General features: G+C 43.7%; 1 protein-coding gene across 4 annotated transcripts in view; it reads right to left on the bottom strand.

Annotated features, from left to right (window-relative positions):
* LOC119379400 (uncharacterized) overlaps positions 1–17808 on the bottom strand; it is a 297764-nt gene that overhangs the window by 104266 nt on the left and 175690 nt on the right. For all 4 annotated transcript variants that reach the window (XM_037648718.2, XM_037648716.2, XM_037648717.2 and 1 more), the window contains 4 exons: positions 14897–15032; positions 14703–14809; positions 11573–11642; positions 9881–10101 (listed from right to left, as the gene is read on the bottom strand). In XM_037648718.2, coding sequence (XP_037504646.1) covers positions 9881–10101; positions 11573–11642; positions 14703–14809; positions 14897–15032 — 534 coding nt within the window. The remainder of the gene's footprint in view (positions 1–9880; positions 10102–11572; positions 11643–14702; positions 14810–14896; positions 15033–17808) is intronic.

Below are 17808 nucleotides of genomic sequence, written 5' to 3'. Positions count from 1 at the left end.
GCCGAAGACCCCAAGTACGTACAACGAGCGAATACTAGGGAACGGGAAAGGCAATGGCGGCTGCGAGAAGATCCTGAAGCGATGGAAGGCCTATGCCAACGACGACGTGCCCGTAGATCTACGAGAGGTGTGAACGCTTGGTTTCAGCGCGAGTTTCTCTCTCTGGAGTTTGGACAACTGTGTTGTGTCTGTGACTGTCTGTGGTATAAGTCAAATCTCTGCACTGAGAAATAACGTAGAAACAACCTAGCATCACCTAGCTAAAGCCTAGCAACAACCTAGAAGCAACCTAGAATCTGCATCACCTATAGCTAAGGCCTAGAAACAACTTAGAAGCAACCAGATTAGTCTTCAGAATCGTCCAGTTTCGCTGTTTCAAGCCTTGCACGGCTTAGTGCAAGCTTCGCCACTTTTTCTTTTTTTTTTTTTCCAGCACGGTCAGAAAACGCTGCCGATCGGAGTCAAGGCTCCTGAGAACACACGAGCCAAACATTGTAGCACAGCACGTGACCTGGAATTTGCAATTAATTTTCAGTCAGCTAGAAATCGTTCATACTTCTCTCAACAAATGATGCCATAAACTCAAATGACCGTGCCATAAACCCAAAGTCCATGGCTATTGGCTGATTTGAGCATTCTCGGCGGCATAGTGACCGCGGCCGCCATGGGATGCTGCCACGTGCCCCCCCGCGTGCGCTCGAGATCACATTGAAAGTAAGCCGCGCGTTCAAAGAAAAAAAAAAGGGGAAAAAGTGCTCAAGGTCATGGTGTGTACTGACGAACAGACGCATCTTCTTGCCTCCTTGTTACCTCCCCGCCCCACCCTTTCGTAGCTTTCAGCACGCTCGCTGGTACGAAAGGAGGGAGAAAGCGCTTGTCAAGCGCTACAAATCCCTGTACTCCGCCCATACTTGACGGAGTCTAAACATTTTTGCAGCAGTCGATTCATGAGGCAATACACTCTTTTAATGAAATCATTCAATGATTACTTGGAAAAGTATTGCAGGGTCCCTTTAAGTATGTCACACCAACTCGCCCACATCAAGCTCCTCCTGCTTGTAATCATCAGCATAGAGTTATGTCACAGTTTTATCGTTAAAATCGAGTAGCAAAGAGAAATGTGTATTTCTATTTTGAACCTGTGAAATTGGGTGCACATCAGATTCGTGTAAATGCGATGCTTTAAGGCACAGTTTTTATCAAGTTGAGCCAAATAGATACTTTTTCTTGTCATTTGTCCCCCAGTGTCGGTCTACATCATACAGCATTTCCAAGGAGTATATTTGGATGCACTTGGCATGTTAGCATGTCTTTTTGAGGGGGCACTTCTGATAAGCCCAACTCCTGATAAGGTGAACAAATGTCCACGATCCCTTCAAGTTCACCTTAACGGGAGCCTACTGTACTCCTTGCTGATGCGGGGCTTCCACAACCACTGGTACATCTACTGAGTCTTATGTCTATGAATGGCATATAAAGGAGTTTTTTTGCGTACATTGCCAGAAGAGCAAGGTTAAAAAAGTCACAGAAACGAACGAAGCGTTTTGGCTCTGATGTCGTTATGGTGGTGCAGATTCGGGCACTTCATTGTAGTTGGCTGCTAGCACAGCTTTTGCGTCATACACTTGGAGTGTTTCGCACTCTGCATGCTCCAAAGGTCGTCTAAACGTTAACTCAGGTTGGAACAAATACGTTTAAATTAACATGTTTGATGATTTTAAACACCACATATGCTTCCAGGACCAGAAGATGAGTTGGAAATATTAGATTTTTAGAATTTGTGTGGCCTATATTTAAACTTTTATATAAACTACCGTAAAATCCCAGGCAAGCGTCCCTACCTGAGCAAGCACCCCCCTCCCTTTTTCGGGAGATTTGAAATATGCACCAATGACCTAGCAAGCACCCCCCTCTCCCCTGCCGCCATTTTTACTTTGTCATTCACTGTTTTCATTCGAGTGACAAGGGTGAATAAAAAGTGAATGCATGCATATTCTATAAAGCATTGCATTAGAAACACGGGTGTGCATTCTTTACTCTTAGCGCCTATTTCGCCGACATCTTGAATTCTGATCTGCGACCAAGCCCTCCCTTCCAAAGGGTACCCCCTCCAAATCTTGTCGGATTATCCTTCACCACTTGCTCGGGATTTTACGGTATATATAACCTCTACATATAAAATGTAGAGGCTTTTCACATACTCGTGGTTTGCACAGGTTTCCAAAGCAAAAATTCAAGGATATTCAAGGACTTTCCCGGACTTGTACAGGTTTTTCAAGAACTCAAAGCGGCATGCGAAGTTGGAATTTTTTTACTCAAAAATTTTCAAAAATGACTAATTTTATTGCACTTACAATAAATAAATGGATATCACAATTATACCAACATCTAGTCTTGATAACTTTTCAAGATCACAACACACAATGAACGCTTACAAAAGCGGTTGAGATTTCTCCAGTATAGGCTTGAAGTTTCAAATATATATTCAAAACATCCAGTGTAGTGTTCTTTCACTTGTATAAAGATAAATAAATGTATATCACAATGATGTTAATAATGACTAGCCTCGATCACTTTGCAAGTCCTAAACAGTACAAAAAAAAGCTCACAACACAAAGTGGACTTTAACAACAGCGGTTGAGATTTCTCCAGTATAAGCTCGGTGAAGTTCATCCAACATATTCAAAACAATCAGCGTAATGTTATTTCACTTATACAAAGATAAATAAAGGTATAGGTGGTACACACTTGACGTCATCTGCGAGGAGCGCTAGCGGCGGGGTCACCATTTTGCAGGTCCGTGCACTTGCCGCATGCGCAAAAAACTTGCAGCACGCGCTTGACCATTTTTTTTTACGTATATTGCCGATTATAAGTCGACATTTTTTTCATAAAATGACCTTCCAAAGTTCGGGGGTCGACCTATAATCGGAGTCAACCTATACGCGGAATCGTAAAGTTGACTTATCTGTGGGGTCCAACGAAAGGTCGTCGTCCTCGGATTCCCTGCTATTCGACGCATAGATAACATTAGCCGCAGAGATAGCGGAGTTGCGGCAACTGCTATCTCCCAACGCGCGCGCACCGCTTCAGGAGCCGGACATTTTTGCGATCTACCATGACGATCGCGAAACTATAGCAAAACCACGTGAGGCGAAAGTGGCGAAACTACGGAGCGCGTTTAAAAATAGCCGCGCGGCATTAATGCGAACTGCTTGGGAAACACGGTCTCGAAAGCAGCATTTCAAACCTTTGATAGAGGGCGAACGATGCTCTATGAAAAAAAGAGGAATGTATCTTGCGATGCGCCATGCAGTTTTGTTTTCATACAATAGAAACGATTCGTTGACAAACCATCGGCGTTCCACAGAAAAGCTGGCAGCGCCGTGTGGGCTGGCAACAACACTTCGCGGGGAACTAAACCACATGACCAGTCATATGCACCCACAAGCGTCTTCGCGTCTTTTTGCACTCACGCCTGTTCGCCATTTCTGCATTTCGCTTCGCATGCGAGTAGTGGTGTGCTCGATTTGTGACGCTGCCAAATGACGCCAAGATGGCACCGCTAAGCCGGCAACAGTACAGTGCTGCTTTCAAGCGGCAAGCGATCCTCTACACAGAGCCGGAAAACAACGTTGAAGCAGGGCGCAAGTTCGATGTGTCGGAAAAGTGCGTGAGGGAATGGAGAAAATAAAGGACCAAGACCTTCGCATGCGCTGCTAAACGCCGTTCCTTTCGCGGACCGAAGTCTGGACGATACCCTGCCGTTGAGGAGGCGGTTCGAGATTGGGTTCATGACCAGAGAAGCAAGAGCTTGAGTGTTTGCTACGATGATGTCCACGCGACGTTTTCCACGTGCGGCACCTCAGTACTACCGGCACCCCTTCTGACAGCGAGCAGCAGCAGTGGCTCACACGATGGCAGTGACCGTGACTGTGTCCTTCTCTCAAGCGACGACGAGTCGTAAGCAATGTTTCACGGGCAAATAAATGTTTCTTTGCATCACTCCCTCTTCTGAAAAAACTTATTGGTGAGCTATGGCCGCAGCATGAGGCTGTGTTCGGAGTCAACATTTTTTTCCTTAGAAGGGGTTGCAAGTTGGGGCGTCGACTTATAATCGGCAATATATGGTAAATGTAGTTTGGAAAGGAAACGTAGGAAGCCATCAAGAGAGCACGACACATTGTGCTAGAGAGGCTGGAAAGCTATGCGAGCATAGATTTCGCCTTCGCCACAAGTCTGTCTGGCCATGCCAGACCCGGCGGCGGCGACATCGCGAGAAGAAAGCATGACTGATGTCGAGTGACAAGTTTGGTCGGTTCAGTTAGCACCCCTCTTCAGCGTGCGCTCAACAGAGCGCACATGCTGCTTAAACTGAACGTTTGAGCGGTCACCTTGCGTAGATGCGGTCAGGGCTGGGCAAAGATACTTTGAAATTGTATCGCAATACGATACAAGATACTCAGGCAAGAAGTATTTGAGATACAGATACAAGATACTGCAACACTGATTGTATCCGATACGATACATTCCAATTGTATCTTAAGATACTTCGATACATTCTCAAATTTGTTATTGTATATCTATATAATGCAGCATTAAACGCCTATCCACAGCAATGTTCGCTTGAAAATTTATTAACTGCGACCAATTGTGTTTCACTTGAATGAAAACTGTTATCATCTCAAAAGTTTTGTACTTCTTGCTCAAGGTATATCTGTTCCATTCCGAAACAACTTATTGGCGTTGTGTTAGCTGCTTAACATGACAGCTCTTTATACATTTCGTTGATAGCGCTTCTTGCTTGTAGCTTTTGTACCGTATTTACACGATTGTAGGTCGACCCATTTTATCAAAATTTGAAGTCCGAAGTTGGGGGGTCGACTTAAAATCAAAACTGAAACTAGTTTCGATTGTAAAGTCGCCTTACACCCGAAACAAACGAGAAATCAGGCATGCTGTGGCATGATTACGACATTATGTTAACTGGCCTACTAGCTCTACCTGTCACATATACCGTATTTTCTTGTGTACAACCCGCACCCTCAGCAACGATTCATGGAGAATGGTCTGAAAATCCCCGCGTATTGCCGCGAAGCTAGTTTTTCTGCATAGCTTTGAAGCACTGCCATGAAGCCAGCTTTGCACACCGGAATTCGATATTGTTTTCTTCAGCGACATCGTAAATAAATTTCCTTTGTGAAATGCACTCGCACTTTTATTTTTTCTCTTAATGTGCGGTTTTAGGGGGTCGACCTACATTCGAGCCGACTTACAATCGTGTAAATACGGTAATTCATGGGAGTCGCTGCTCTGCTTGCTGACCAGCAAGCGGGTTGTCAACTAACCATGTGAACTTCAATGAGAAGCCTCCGCACGATGGTGCAAATACCGCTGAGGAGTTCTACCTTACCGGTAAACATATTACGGTTTTCGCAATAACGGATCACCGGACAGGTGTACGTCACCAAGAACATGTGCAGCCCAGAAACGTTTCAGACGTCTGGTACAGTTGCGCAAAGCGCTGCAGGACACCGCCACTATTCACACTATTGCCACTTATACTAGATCCAATTACCTGGTGATTAGCAACAGTAAAAGGATTCAGGGAAGCCTAAACAACGAAAACAAATATATCTAAGTAAAATAGAAAAGCGGTTCCGTATCAAACACAGCGAATAAGTATAGAAACACGATACACGAAGCACCCCCAAGAGCTAATAATAATTGTTGCGTTTTACGTCGAAAAACAGCGATATGATTATGAAAGACGCTGTATGGAGGGCTCCGGAAATTTTGACCACCTGGGGTTCTAAAACCTACATATAAGCACACGGGCCTTTACCATTTTCCCTCCATCGAAATCCGGCTACCACGACCTTCGGGCCAGCAGTCAAGCACCATAACCACTAGACAGCCGCGGCGGGTAACCCCTCATAGCTACGACAATAAATTCAGTGCCTATGGAAAAGGGCGTAAAACGACTCTTTAGGATGCTGATGAGAAAAATGGAGCATTTGGTATAGCAGTGTTTCTCGAATACCTTTGCGAACGTATTTAAGATGGCGCCTAATAACTTACGTTATTATTATGCCAACTCAATTTTGCTATTTTACGTAGCAGTAAGCAGAATTATCAGTAAGCAGAAGTAAGCAGTAGCAGAAAAAAGTTTGGCAGTAGCTCAGTGGGCTAAACACCCGCCAGTCATCGTCGTGGACCGAGAGGTCATGGGTTCGACTCCTGTCGACGGAACTTTTTGTTAATAGTTTTTTTTCTTTGCCATTTGATGGCATTCATTTTGCTGACGTATTTCCGTGACGTAAATACGTCATGAAAATCTTGGTGGACCCTGGCATAAAACACTTTCGTGTTAAAGAAACGATTAAACAAAAATTCGACTGGGCACAGACGTTCGCGCGCTTGTCTGTCGAGACGACGCGAGTGCCACCTCGTAACTCTGCTCAACCAATATACAGGGACGCTCAGAGCTTATCGCCTATTCTCTGGAAAACTCTTGCGGAAAGATCAAATAATGTCACTGCCTTTAGTTTTATTCTGGTGACTTAGTGGCAGCAGTATCAGCTTGAGAAGCGGAGCTCAGCCAATGTTTATTGCTTCGCACAGTGGTGGGGCGATCGCAGTATCTTGTATCTTAAGATACACGATACATTCTTCAATGTATCGGAAATACAGATACAGATACTTGTTTTGCGAGACGTATCGCGATACGGATACAAGATGGCCAAACAGTATCTAAGATAGTATCGAAGATACATGTATCTTCGATACTGCCCAGCACTGGATGTGGTGCTGGCGTTCTGAGCAGCTGAGAGGACATTTCAATGTCACCGCCGTGCGCACACCATGTTAAATGCACATCTAAGTTTCTGAAGGTAAACATTAGACAGAAGTCTGTCTGGTTGGGTAAGAAAACTGAGAAAACTATTATTTAATCTCCAACTAAAGTTACGAAAACACGTAAGAACCCATCGTTTCGGAACCAGCTTGGTTCCTTCCTCAGGGGGGGACTGTGGCTACTTTGCAGCGGCGTCTTGAAGGCACTCTCGCGGCGGTCAATGACCCCACGCATTACCGCGGAGCGTAGTCCATGCGCATACACCAAGGGGAGGGTTCCGAGGGAACGGTTGATGTTTTTGTGCGGCTTCAAACACGGTCATTACTGCTGTACATAATAAGCTATCATTGCCAAGTCAGTGGAAGATCATATAGTAGCGCGAAACCATTTTTTCCTCGCCTCATCCAAGACGCACGAAGAGCGTGGCGGCTTCCCCAGTGCATTTGTAGCCTTCAGCGACGCCTCGGTGGCGAGCGGCACAGGGCGAAGGTGGTCTTGGCCACACCCACCTCTGCAATCACGCTGTCTCTGTGCGATTGGGACAGCGGGAGAGAAAATTGCCAGCGCACAATCTCGGAGGCCATGCTCCATGCGCTGCAGTTTCCGAGAAAAAAAAAATATCTAAGAGAGTTGGGTTGTGCACAGTCAACACTTGCAGCATGCTGCTCAAACACAAAGATGTAACAACTGTGACAGTTGTTAGTTCACACTCGTCCTGTGTATACCTGTGCGTTCTCTTCGAGCGTCCTTTGTGTTTAAGCAGCACGCTGCAAGTGTCGAGCTGTGACAGTTGTTCGTTTGCGCTCGTCCTGTGTGTGTTCTTTTCGTGCGTCCTTTGTGCTTGAGTGGCGCGCTGCAAGTATCGAGTTGCTTGCCGTTTTTCGTGTGACATTCTAATTTCTTGCTATCGCATTCACTACTTCCCCCTCGCCACGAAACTGTGACTTTTTTTTTTGGTGCGGTTCTGCAAAACGGAACCATCAGCGCTCGCACCACATCATAGTGCTTCCGAAATCGGGAGTTTGTCAGGTCGACATGCCGATCTACCACATTAAGGAGGTCACAATGTCGATACGAGAATGCACTGCTCAGGAAAGTCAAGGATTTTCAAGAATGGGAAAAAATTCCAGGACCTCCAAGGGCCTTGAAAACACATTTTTCGAATTCAAGGGTTTTCAAGGATTTCAAGGACCTGTACGCACCTTGCATACTGAGTGTTGCTTCAATCAGCTTGAAATGCAATCTGCACATTTGTACACGCTTCGTTAGGAGACAACTAACGCTCATTTAAGTTAATTGTTCTGCGTATTTCAGCGGAGGATCACTTTGCTGAAGACACTACCATGTTCGACGAGCTATTCAACATGCCGTGTTCCGGGAGGCATGTCAGAATAAAATTTTTATTTGCTCAAAATGAATACAGTGGGAAACAAATTGTGCCTGCATTTTGAGCTTAAGATTTTGTTGTTTTCATGCAAAAATGGTACATGACTAACAGCAGAATAAAAATATATTTAATTACATGCTAACTACAATTAATCACTGAAACTTGCACAAAACATATTACCTCACTTTCATTCTTCGAATGTAATTAGAGTGCCTTGGAATGATGGCGTGTAAATATGACACATTTGCTAATAGTTCATCATAATTCCCACCTGAAGGGGATATAGTATGCATATAATATACCGTGTGTCGTAGCTAACTTGGAAAAATATTTAAAGAAACCAGGAGCGCTAGAAAAATCGTACCGACTGCATATTAGTGGTGGCCGTAAGTACACAGAACCAGTATTTTTTTCATCACCAAGTATAATTAACGGTTCTTAACAGGTCCTCTTTTTAATTATTGCTTGAATTGCTAACATGTAAATTATCAAGTTGTAGGTCACCTCAAAAAACCTTAGAATCAAGTATTTACTTCATGCTGAAATTTGCCTTTTCTTTTTAAACAAAAGCCCGCAAAATAAGAAATAGATATGAGCTCATGCACCGCTACTCAAGCAAACTTTGATAGATACATGGCTGCATCCCTTCATTTGCAGCGGTAGCTTTGTACAGGGTTTCATGCTTTTTGACGGTTGTGGCATGAGAACTCGCCACCGACGAAAAGCGTGGTGCAACCAAGCAGGAGCAAGGGAGTGGTGTGTGTGTGATTTATAAGCCCTTATGACTATCAATTGGTGCACTACTCTCGTCTTGTAGAAAGAACCACATGGAATGTTTTCTTTTTTTTCCCCCCCCTTTGAAAGTAGAGTCTCAAACTTTGCAAAGGTTGCTTTGATGTGTTTTGACAGAACCGTACAACCAGCGCATGGTGTTGTCGACTCTCTAAGTTATTCTGCTTGACCTGTTGAAGGTTAAAACTATGCTGAGTGCCACATGAGACAACACTGTTGCATCAGCAGATGCTCACGCTTATCTCGCCACTAGTTAGATTGCAAAACTTGTTGAACCATCCTACATGCAGCAATAAATGAATGCAGCTGTGTATCCATCAAAGTGTGCTTGGAAGCACTTGAGTAGCAGTGTGCTATTGCATGTCTATTTCACATTTCACATATTTTCTGGACTTCAGGTTTTTTTTCTCGGAAAAACAACTACGCAAATTTCAACATGAAATAAATGCTTGATTCCGCCGTTATTTGAGGCAGCCTACAACTTTTTAATGGACACATTAGCGATTCAAGCACTAATGTAAAAGTTGGCAAATTAAGAACCATTAGAATACAAAGTGATTGAGAAATACTGCTTGTATGTACACATGACTACCAATAATACGCAGTAGGTACAATTTTTCTAGAGCTCTTGGTTGTTTTGTTTTTGTGTCTTGGACCAAGTTAGCTGGGACACCCAGTAAACATCTAGCAGATTGAAATCATAGAAAATGATCTATAAATTAATAATAATAGTGGGACCAGAACAAGGGACACCTATGCTGGCCATTTTCCCTAAAGGCGCACTCTGTCTTTTGAGAAAGAAGTCAGCTTGAGGAAAAGCTACACAATACATCCATCAGCCTTACCAAAACAAGTCTGCAAGGGATGCTGACCACATGGTCAAAGTCTGACTCCAGGAAAGCTCTGTACTTGTGCAGCTCCTCTAGGCACAAACCCTGGCCTCCCTGTGCCTCCCTGCTTGGCACCTGATCACACGGCTCCAAACGGCTGCCATTTGGGAGCAGCCTCTCAAGCCGCAGAACCTCGGCCGTGGAGCATGCCACTGGGCTCGGCAAAGGAAAATCAGCTGAAGAGAAATGCAGTGATACTATGAAACTGTTTTTGGTTCAGACTTAGGAGGCAATAATAATAATTGCTGGGAATTTACGTGCCACAACAATGCTATCATTATTAGGCATGCCGTAGTGGAGGGCTCAGCATTAATTTCAACGACCTGGCGTTCTTTAATGTGCACCTCAAGCTAAGCACATACGTGTTCTTTGCATTTTGCCCCCATTTTAATGCAGCCGCTGTGGTTATGAATCAAACCCCCGCCCTCTAGCTTAGCGGCGTGACACCTTCCATGGGCGATTACACAAGAGATCAAATGTGCATGTGCGCTCAATATTTTTTGTTTTCTCTGTTCTTTTATATGTTATGTAGGCATATTCAAAGTGCATGGAACCGAAAATTTGATTTCCAAAAAACGTTCCTAGCGTGTCAAAAAATATTTGAAGGTAGTGATGGGGGCGTCCCGCAATTGCTTACCGCAATATTTTCCAATTTCACGGCTGAATTTGATACAAACTATAAACGTTGAGTTTAAAATTTTTTCTGCTAATCTTAAACACATCACTATGAATTACTTCTAGGCTTTTAATAGCTGTCCACAAAAAAAAAAAACTTGAAAAAAATGGCAAACATGGCCCAAATAAAAAAAGTTTGCTAACATTTATGCGCCTTGGCGCATTTTCTATTTCACACAAAAACTTTAAAAAGATGTCAAATATCAAACAAAGTCTTTACAACATTTCTGCTGAATATCGCCTTCTTACAGGCAGCGCAAAAGATGAAAGAGATAAAAGCAAATTTTTTTTTCAAAAAAAGCTCATTTTCAAAAATTAAATAAACTTCAGTCCCAATTTGAACCAAAATGTTGGATCGAAGCATGCTCGTATCAGTCAAAGTTCAATATTATGTGTACTTATTTACTTTGTTAACAAAATATAATGGGCCAAAGTGGTCCTTGCTGACCGTGCTGGCTTCAGTACGTTTGCTGGTTGTTTATCCCTTTGCACTGTGCGTAAATCCAGTTTTACTTCGCTCTGGTGGCTGCCTTCAACACAGATGCATTTTCAGATTTTATTTGTGCCTGGCATGTGTGGGGGGAGTGGGGGCTGCTGCCTTCTAAAGGGCTAACCCTTATGAACACCCCAAGTGAAAAGTGCCCCTTTCAGAACAAAGTGCCAGCATAGGATGACGTTCACAAAATATGAAATAACAAATTAATGTATGAGTGTGCTCTATATAGGGGAATCCACTTCAAAGGCATACCTAACAAGGCCACATCTCTCAAAGATTGATACCAAATCAAACAGAATTTGGTTATAGCACAAGAATTTTCCTGCCACATCGAGTAAACAATGCTTACTTTTCAAGCAGCTTGCACAAAGCAAGAGTGCATATAATACAAATGCCTGAACTACACTTCCAACGCTATCCGTGTGAAGGGATTAGCAGCTGGCTCAGTATTAAAAGAAAACATAAAACATACTAACAAAGAACATTGCAGTCTTTCTCAGAGTCCAAGGCTGGGTCGTGACTACAACAGTGTAACAGCTCTCGTGCCTGCAAAAAAAAGAGAAAGTAATGACTGTTCTTACGTACCTGTAGTTTCCTAAGCAAAAGAGCAACTCTAGTTGTTCCTTGCTTGGGAAATGTGAGTTACGCAGTAAGCATACCCGAGATTTAACTTAAAGAAGCAGTGATATAAAACTTCAAGCTCGAGAAATGGCCTTCGCTCGATTGCTTGGTATGCACAAGTTTTTTGAGCGAAGTATGAATTGTGTCCGTTACGTAGAAGTTATTTTATTTCGAGGGTGAACAGCATACAAAGGCTCAACGGGACATTCAGCACCATAGGTCAGCAAGCTCACTCATGAGTCGACTCACTCAGACTCAGATCGAGCCGTGAGTCTGAGTGAGTCCGGGTGAGTAATACTTTGATGAATTTAAGTCCGAGTGAGTCCGGTTGAGAAAAATTTTAGTGATTCTGAGTCCGAGTGTGCCCTAAGCGCAAAATATATTTCTTGAGTAAGTCTGAGTAAGCTCCACATTTTTTTGCCGACCTAGGGTGGTAACTACTAAACATCAGCATTGCTATCAGCCTTATGTCGGCTCATGTTTACACTCACGTCTACACCCATATATTTTAACGCACTAGCATTCGTACGCCAGCTAAATATTTATTGATCAGAAATGCGAGTTACAGGGGAGGAGAGGTGCTTTGACCCTCCCCCCACCAACTCTTTCCCGGGAAGTTCTTGATAAAAATATCTCATGTGAGTCACATCTTTCAATAAAAAGGTCCTTACTGGACTGCAACCACAGATAACGTGTGTTTGAAGGTATGAGATCAAAGTGCGTATCGTAGAGCACCGATTATGCGAGATATTTGCGTTAAAGTTCATTGACACCATCCTCCAAAAAACTAATTATACATTAACGCACTCATGAGTCGACTCCCTCAGGCTCACTCAGAATGAAATCAAGCTGTATGTCTGAGTCTGGTGAGTCCAATTGGGTAATCTTTTGGTGAGCTTGAGTCCGAGTGAGTCAGGTTGAGCAAAATTTTGGCGAGTCTGAGTCTGAGTGAGATGTAAGTGCAAAATATATTTCACGAGTGAATCTGAGTGAGCTCCACAATTTTTGTCGACCTATGTTCAGCACCCTGCGACATCAAGAGTACTATGACGCGTTCAGCTGGGCCAAGCCCCAGGCGTTGAGTGATGATGCGCTAGTAACGATAACGTCAACGATCTCAGTGGTGGTACCGACTGGTGATGCCAACTGGCGGCGACGCCTGGCAACGGCTTCACTTCCTTCATCTTGCTGGTGGGCTATTTGTATGCGTTCTGCGATAGAACGGAACGAAACGTCACGAGAGGATGAGAGGGAGCTGCACAGGATTGGTCAAGGCTTGTCCGATGGTCAGACATGAGAATAGCAACCGGGAACGGCAGTGCTGTCAATCATTTTGGCAAAGAACGGGCACAGAACAAACAGAGGAGCCGTTCCGTCCAATAGAACGGATACATAATGGCCTCCGGAAGACTTCGATTAGATCAAATGTAAGCAGTAGGGCCAGAGAATCAATTTAGCCTGCTTTGTGTCTGGCTTACTCTAATTCAGCGCCGACAGTTTGAGAAAATCGCAACCAGCCCCCCACCACCGAATGACTCGTCAAATTGCAACACCACCTAGTGCTCACTCAAGACATTAACACAAGTAAATTGTTAAAGTCATCGCGCGCTTCAATTTCAAGGTTTGAAAAACAATGCCTGCCAATACTGATGTTCAGCTATAATAATTCTATATTTCTTCGTGCGTTGAAAACATTTCTGAATTCCCTCAGCTTACCTATTGGCTGTTTGCTCCATCTCGTGCTCTCGTCCTCTCGTGATGCTTTGTTCCATTCTGTCACAGACTGCGTACAAAATAGCCCCCCTCCCCCTTGGTTCGTGTGAATCCTGCGTCTTCCTAGTGCCACTTCAAGTGATTTGTGGCACGCTCATCAGCGCGATTGTGATTATTCGTAAGCTACGATCTCCATCGCATTACGTACCAGCATGCCGTAGAACTATTGTGCGCTGCAATCGTGCTCTTCAAACAAGGAAAATAGCAAAAAGTGTATGTCGTTGCACTCGTTTCCGGGCATCAAAGCTCAGCACAGCCAGTGGATTGACTTTGTTCGCACCGGTAAACCGAAGAATTTTATGCCCAGGCACCACAGCCGCATATGCTCACTTCACTTTACGACGGGATGCTACACGTTGAATCCTGTGTACGTGGCACAGTTCAGTCTCTCCGACACTACGAGGGCCCTTCTCAAGGCCACGGCTGTTTCCAGCATCTACACTGGCATTCGCCCCGATCCAGCACAGAGTAGCGGCAACACGCACGCAGCATTCATATGCGTAATTGTGACATATTTTACCAGCCAGCATGGCCTAAGTGTGCGTCTCCAGGTGCCTCCTCATCGCTGCTGAGAACGGTGCCATTTCAGAATCCCTGCTCAGCCAGCAATGATTTCAGAATTGCTACTTTCCAGAGGATTGAAGCAAAAATGATTCGCGACGTTGCGAATCATGGCGATTCCCAGTTCCTCAGTGTTTTCTTGATTGCTTGTAGACACTGATGACAGTGATGACAACGATGGTGACGACAAAGAGATGACTACACGTGCGCACCTAGCAGACGAAATGTCAGCTGATACTCGCGTCACTGTTTTGTGTGGCCACATGATCACATGGGGCCCTTTTGGGACATGACTGCGGGAGGTGACCGCGCAGCAGCACTGCCAGCGCTGCAAATTGGCAGGCTTGGCACCCATTTAGAATCGTACTCGATACTGGTCATACTAATCAATATTACAGATATTCATTCCTTCCTCTACTGCGTTGTCAGTAACTAATCTTTACTAGGGGGTCAATAACTTACCCTGGAAACAGAAAACGCTAAGTGCATAAAGTTGATGTCACTGCTCCTTTAACCAAGAGCTATTCAAACATGTGAATTACAGAAAGCAGAAAACATCAGCACAAATGAGCCACTACTGCCACAATGATTTTGCAAGTAGCACATCCTACACAAGCACCTACCATCCATTAACTAAAAGCAAAAACGCACCTTCAACTCTGACAAAGCGGAAAGAGATGTGTACAGCAGCTTGACCCGACTCTTGACATCAACATCTTCTGAAGAATCCATTAAATATGACAGTATTGTGCACAGGTCTGAAATATAGAAACAGTAACAGTGTAAAAAAGAAAAACTTAAACATTGTCAAGAAAATTGTGCAGCGCATTCTACAAGACACTAACCTGAGCTGACTGCATGATTTGTTTGGTGCAGTACAACACTGCAGCAGAGATCAATGAGCCTATTTCCCAGCAACCATCCACGGTGGGCAGCAAGCCCTCGGTTGGCAACCAGCTGCTCTATGAAGTGGAACAGTTGCTGCAAGGCCAAAGCTTCAGTTAGCAAAGGCAGGGCTAGTGCCCGAAATAAAAGATGAAAGCTTCATTTGTGTTCCGGTAAAATGTGCCTTATACTGGACACAGATATACATTTCTGAACTCAATGTGATTGTGGACAATTTTTTTCACCTCAGTGTTTTCTCACAGCTCTTATCACTCAGTGTCGTGAGTACGAAAGAAAGGGAATTGTTCAAGGGGCTCGTTTCCTTGCTAACACTCCTAGGATTACTCATAACATAAATACCCAATAAAAGTGGATGGGAAAGCGACCGCCGCTGTAGCTCAATTGGCAGAGCATCAGACTCATTATCCGAAGAATGCATGTTTGGTCCCTACCTGCTGCAAGTTGATATTTCATCCACTTTCTTTTCCACTTATGTCATAAGTATTGGAAAAAAATGTTCCATAAGCCAGGGGAATTCATGCTCAACGTTTTTGATCACTGGCTTTACTCAACAACAAAAAAATAACAAAACATAGACGTTTCACCACCTATGCGGGTGGCATTGTCAGTACACAAATGACATCTGGCACGGCATCGTGCCAGATGTCATTTGACATCATCAGTACACAAATCTGACATCGTCAGTACACAAATGACACTGGCACAGGAAGAACGATGGGGCCCAAGAAAATCTGTATAATCATGGTTTATCCATCGCATTCAATTTGCATGCAATAGTAATCGTGGCCCCCTGCCGGATGTTTACGGCAACATAAGAGTAAGATGTATTCTTTCATCGGATGTCATTTGAGTACTGACGATGCCACCCGCACAGGTGGCGAAACGGCTATGTTTTGTTATTTTTTTGTTGTTGAGTAAAGCCAGTGATCAAAAACGTGGAGTCATAATTATTACACTACACTTAAAACATACAAATATTGTCCCCTAAGCGTTCCTTGGCTTAACTGTCTGTTGGTTTCATTGGTAGTGTCGTGAAAACAAAAAATGATTTATGGTCCAAAAGAGCAATGAAGTAGGCATGTTCAGCCTGATAATCTGCGAAGAGGTGCTATGTCAAAACATTTCACTGACTGGGCAGTATATGCTTAGCCCATGGCATCCCAAGTCATGTGATAGGTTTTTTGTTAGGCTTGTGCGAATATTCGAGCACTTTGAATATTCGAACGAATATTACAGTATTAGAATTCGCTTCGATTCAGATTTAAATTCTTGGAAATTTCAAAGTATTCGAAACAAACGAATAGGTGTATATTAGTCCGCATGTAACCCCCCTGTAAAAGTGGTTTCACTGCAGTGGAGGGATGCTACATCATGAATACGCCTTTCCAGGAAAAATCCGTACTGCCACGAAGCCCCTTTTCAAGGTTAAATGAACATATTACTCTCACATCGATTAATCATTTTTTAAGTTTAAAAGCTTGTCATACCAGCTTATATGCTCTAAGAATAGTAAATTTTAAAACGTAACATATTTTACAAGTTATCACTTGCATTCTACCAAAAGTCAAACCCTGCTACTATTCGAAGTTGCTTCCACTTTCTTTGAATCAAAAAGAATGATATTTGCGCATGCCTTGTTTCAGTTTTAAAAAAATATTGTGCAGGTTAGTTTGGTCATGACAAACATGCTCATTTTTCTTTATAATATGTGATATACACCATTTGAATTCCGTTCGAAATTATTCGACCAAATCACTGTTCACTTCGAATTCGCTTCAAACCTAAAATTCACTATTCGCACAAGCCTAGTTTTTGTCTATCGTGCTTTCTATATGTTAGTGCCTCAATAGTCTGCACTAAACACTACAGGAAATGTGTCATATCAACAAGGCCGAAACCAGAGTCATTCAATGCTTGTTATGGTCCCAAAACTGCTGCCTCAGTTTCATATGGAGCCAGCGGCCGCCGCCAGAGGCGCAGCTGTGCATGAGAGGGCATGTGAACGCTGTTATCGCTGTGGTTGTGTGTGGGACAGCCTCGATATTCTAGCTTTGTAAATTTCCATGATGGTTGCTTTACTTGCACGCAGCTACTTTTAACACACAACATGCGTAAATGAGTGCCTGAATGCGTCGTAAGTCTTGAAATGAGCACCCGGGCAAAAAGAGTAGCCACTCAGAACATGCAGCTCGAGGTGGTTTCAGCCTAAAAGACACAAAAATTCTGCATTTGAAGCATCATAATCATCATATGATTATGAGGCACGGCAGACTGGGAGACTTCAGATCCATTTTTGAACATCTAAGGCTCTTAACCAAATGAAAGTACACGGTCTTTTTTTTTTTTTTCACCTCAAGCGAAATGCGGCCGCCGTGGCCTGGTGAGCGCCGTTAGTCTCGACGCTTCGAGAGGTTCCACTTTTTAATATTTGCCTAAAATTAAATGCTGCGCACTCGCAACAATGCCTCGGTGGTGCCACTTGTAAAAAGAGGCAAACATCTGGGCTGTCGCACCCACATTAAACCGTAAGAACTCACGATTAGTTGATTGCGCAGAGAGCCAATTGTTCACCCAGCCCGACTGTTCAATTTTCTGTTAAACTGTGAGAAGTATTTTAACAGGAGATCAATAAATCATTACTGCAAGGGCTACTTCTGCAGAATAAATTCGTCTAATTACCAAGAAAATGAAACTGAGAAGCTTCGCCGGCTATAAATTTTTCGCCAGCGCGATGCCAGTTCTGAACAAGATTTAGGCCATTGAAATTGGAATCACAGCAAGCGACAATGTCCGAGGCATCAATGCGTTTCATGCACATACGCATGCACATCGATTCAAAATTGGAATCACG

Source organism: Rhipicephalus sanguineus, chromosome 1, assembly GCF_013339695.2.
Source record: "Rhipicephalus sanguineus isolate Rsan-2018 chromosome 1, BIME_Rsan_1.4, whole genome shotgun sequence".
Taxonomy (NCBI): domain Eukaryota; kingdom Metazoa; phylum Arthropoda; class Arachnida; order Ixodida; family Ixodidae; genus Rhipicephalus; species Rhipicephalus sanguineus.
Note: the sequence above shows the minus strand (reverse complement) of the source record. Positions and strands in the feature narration are given on the sequence as shown.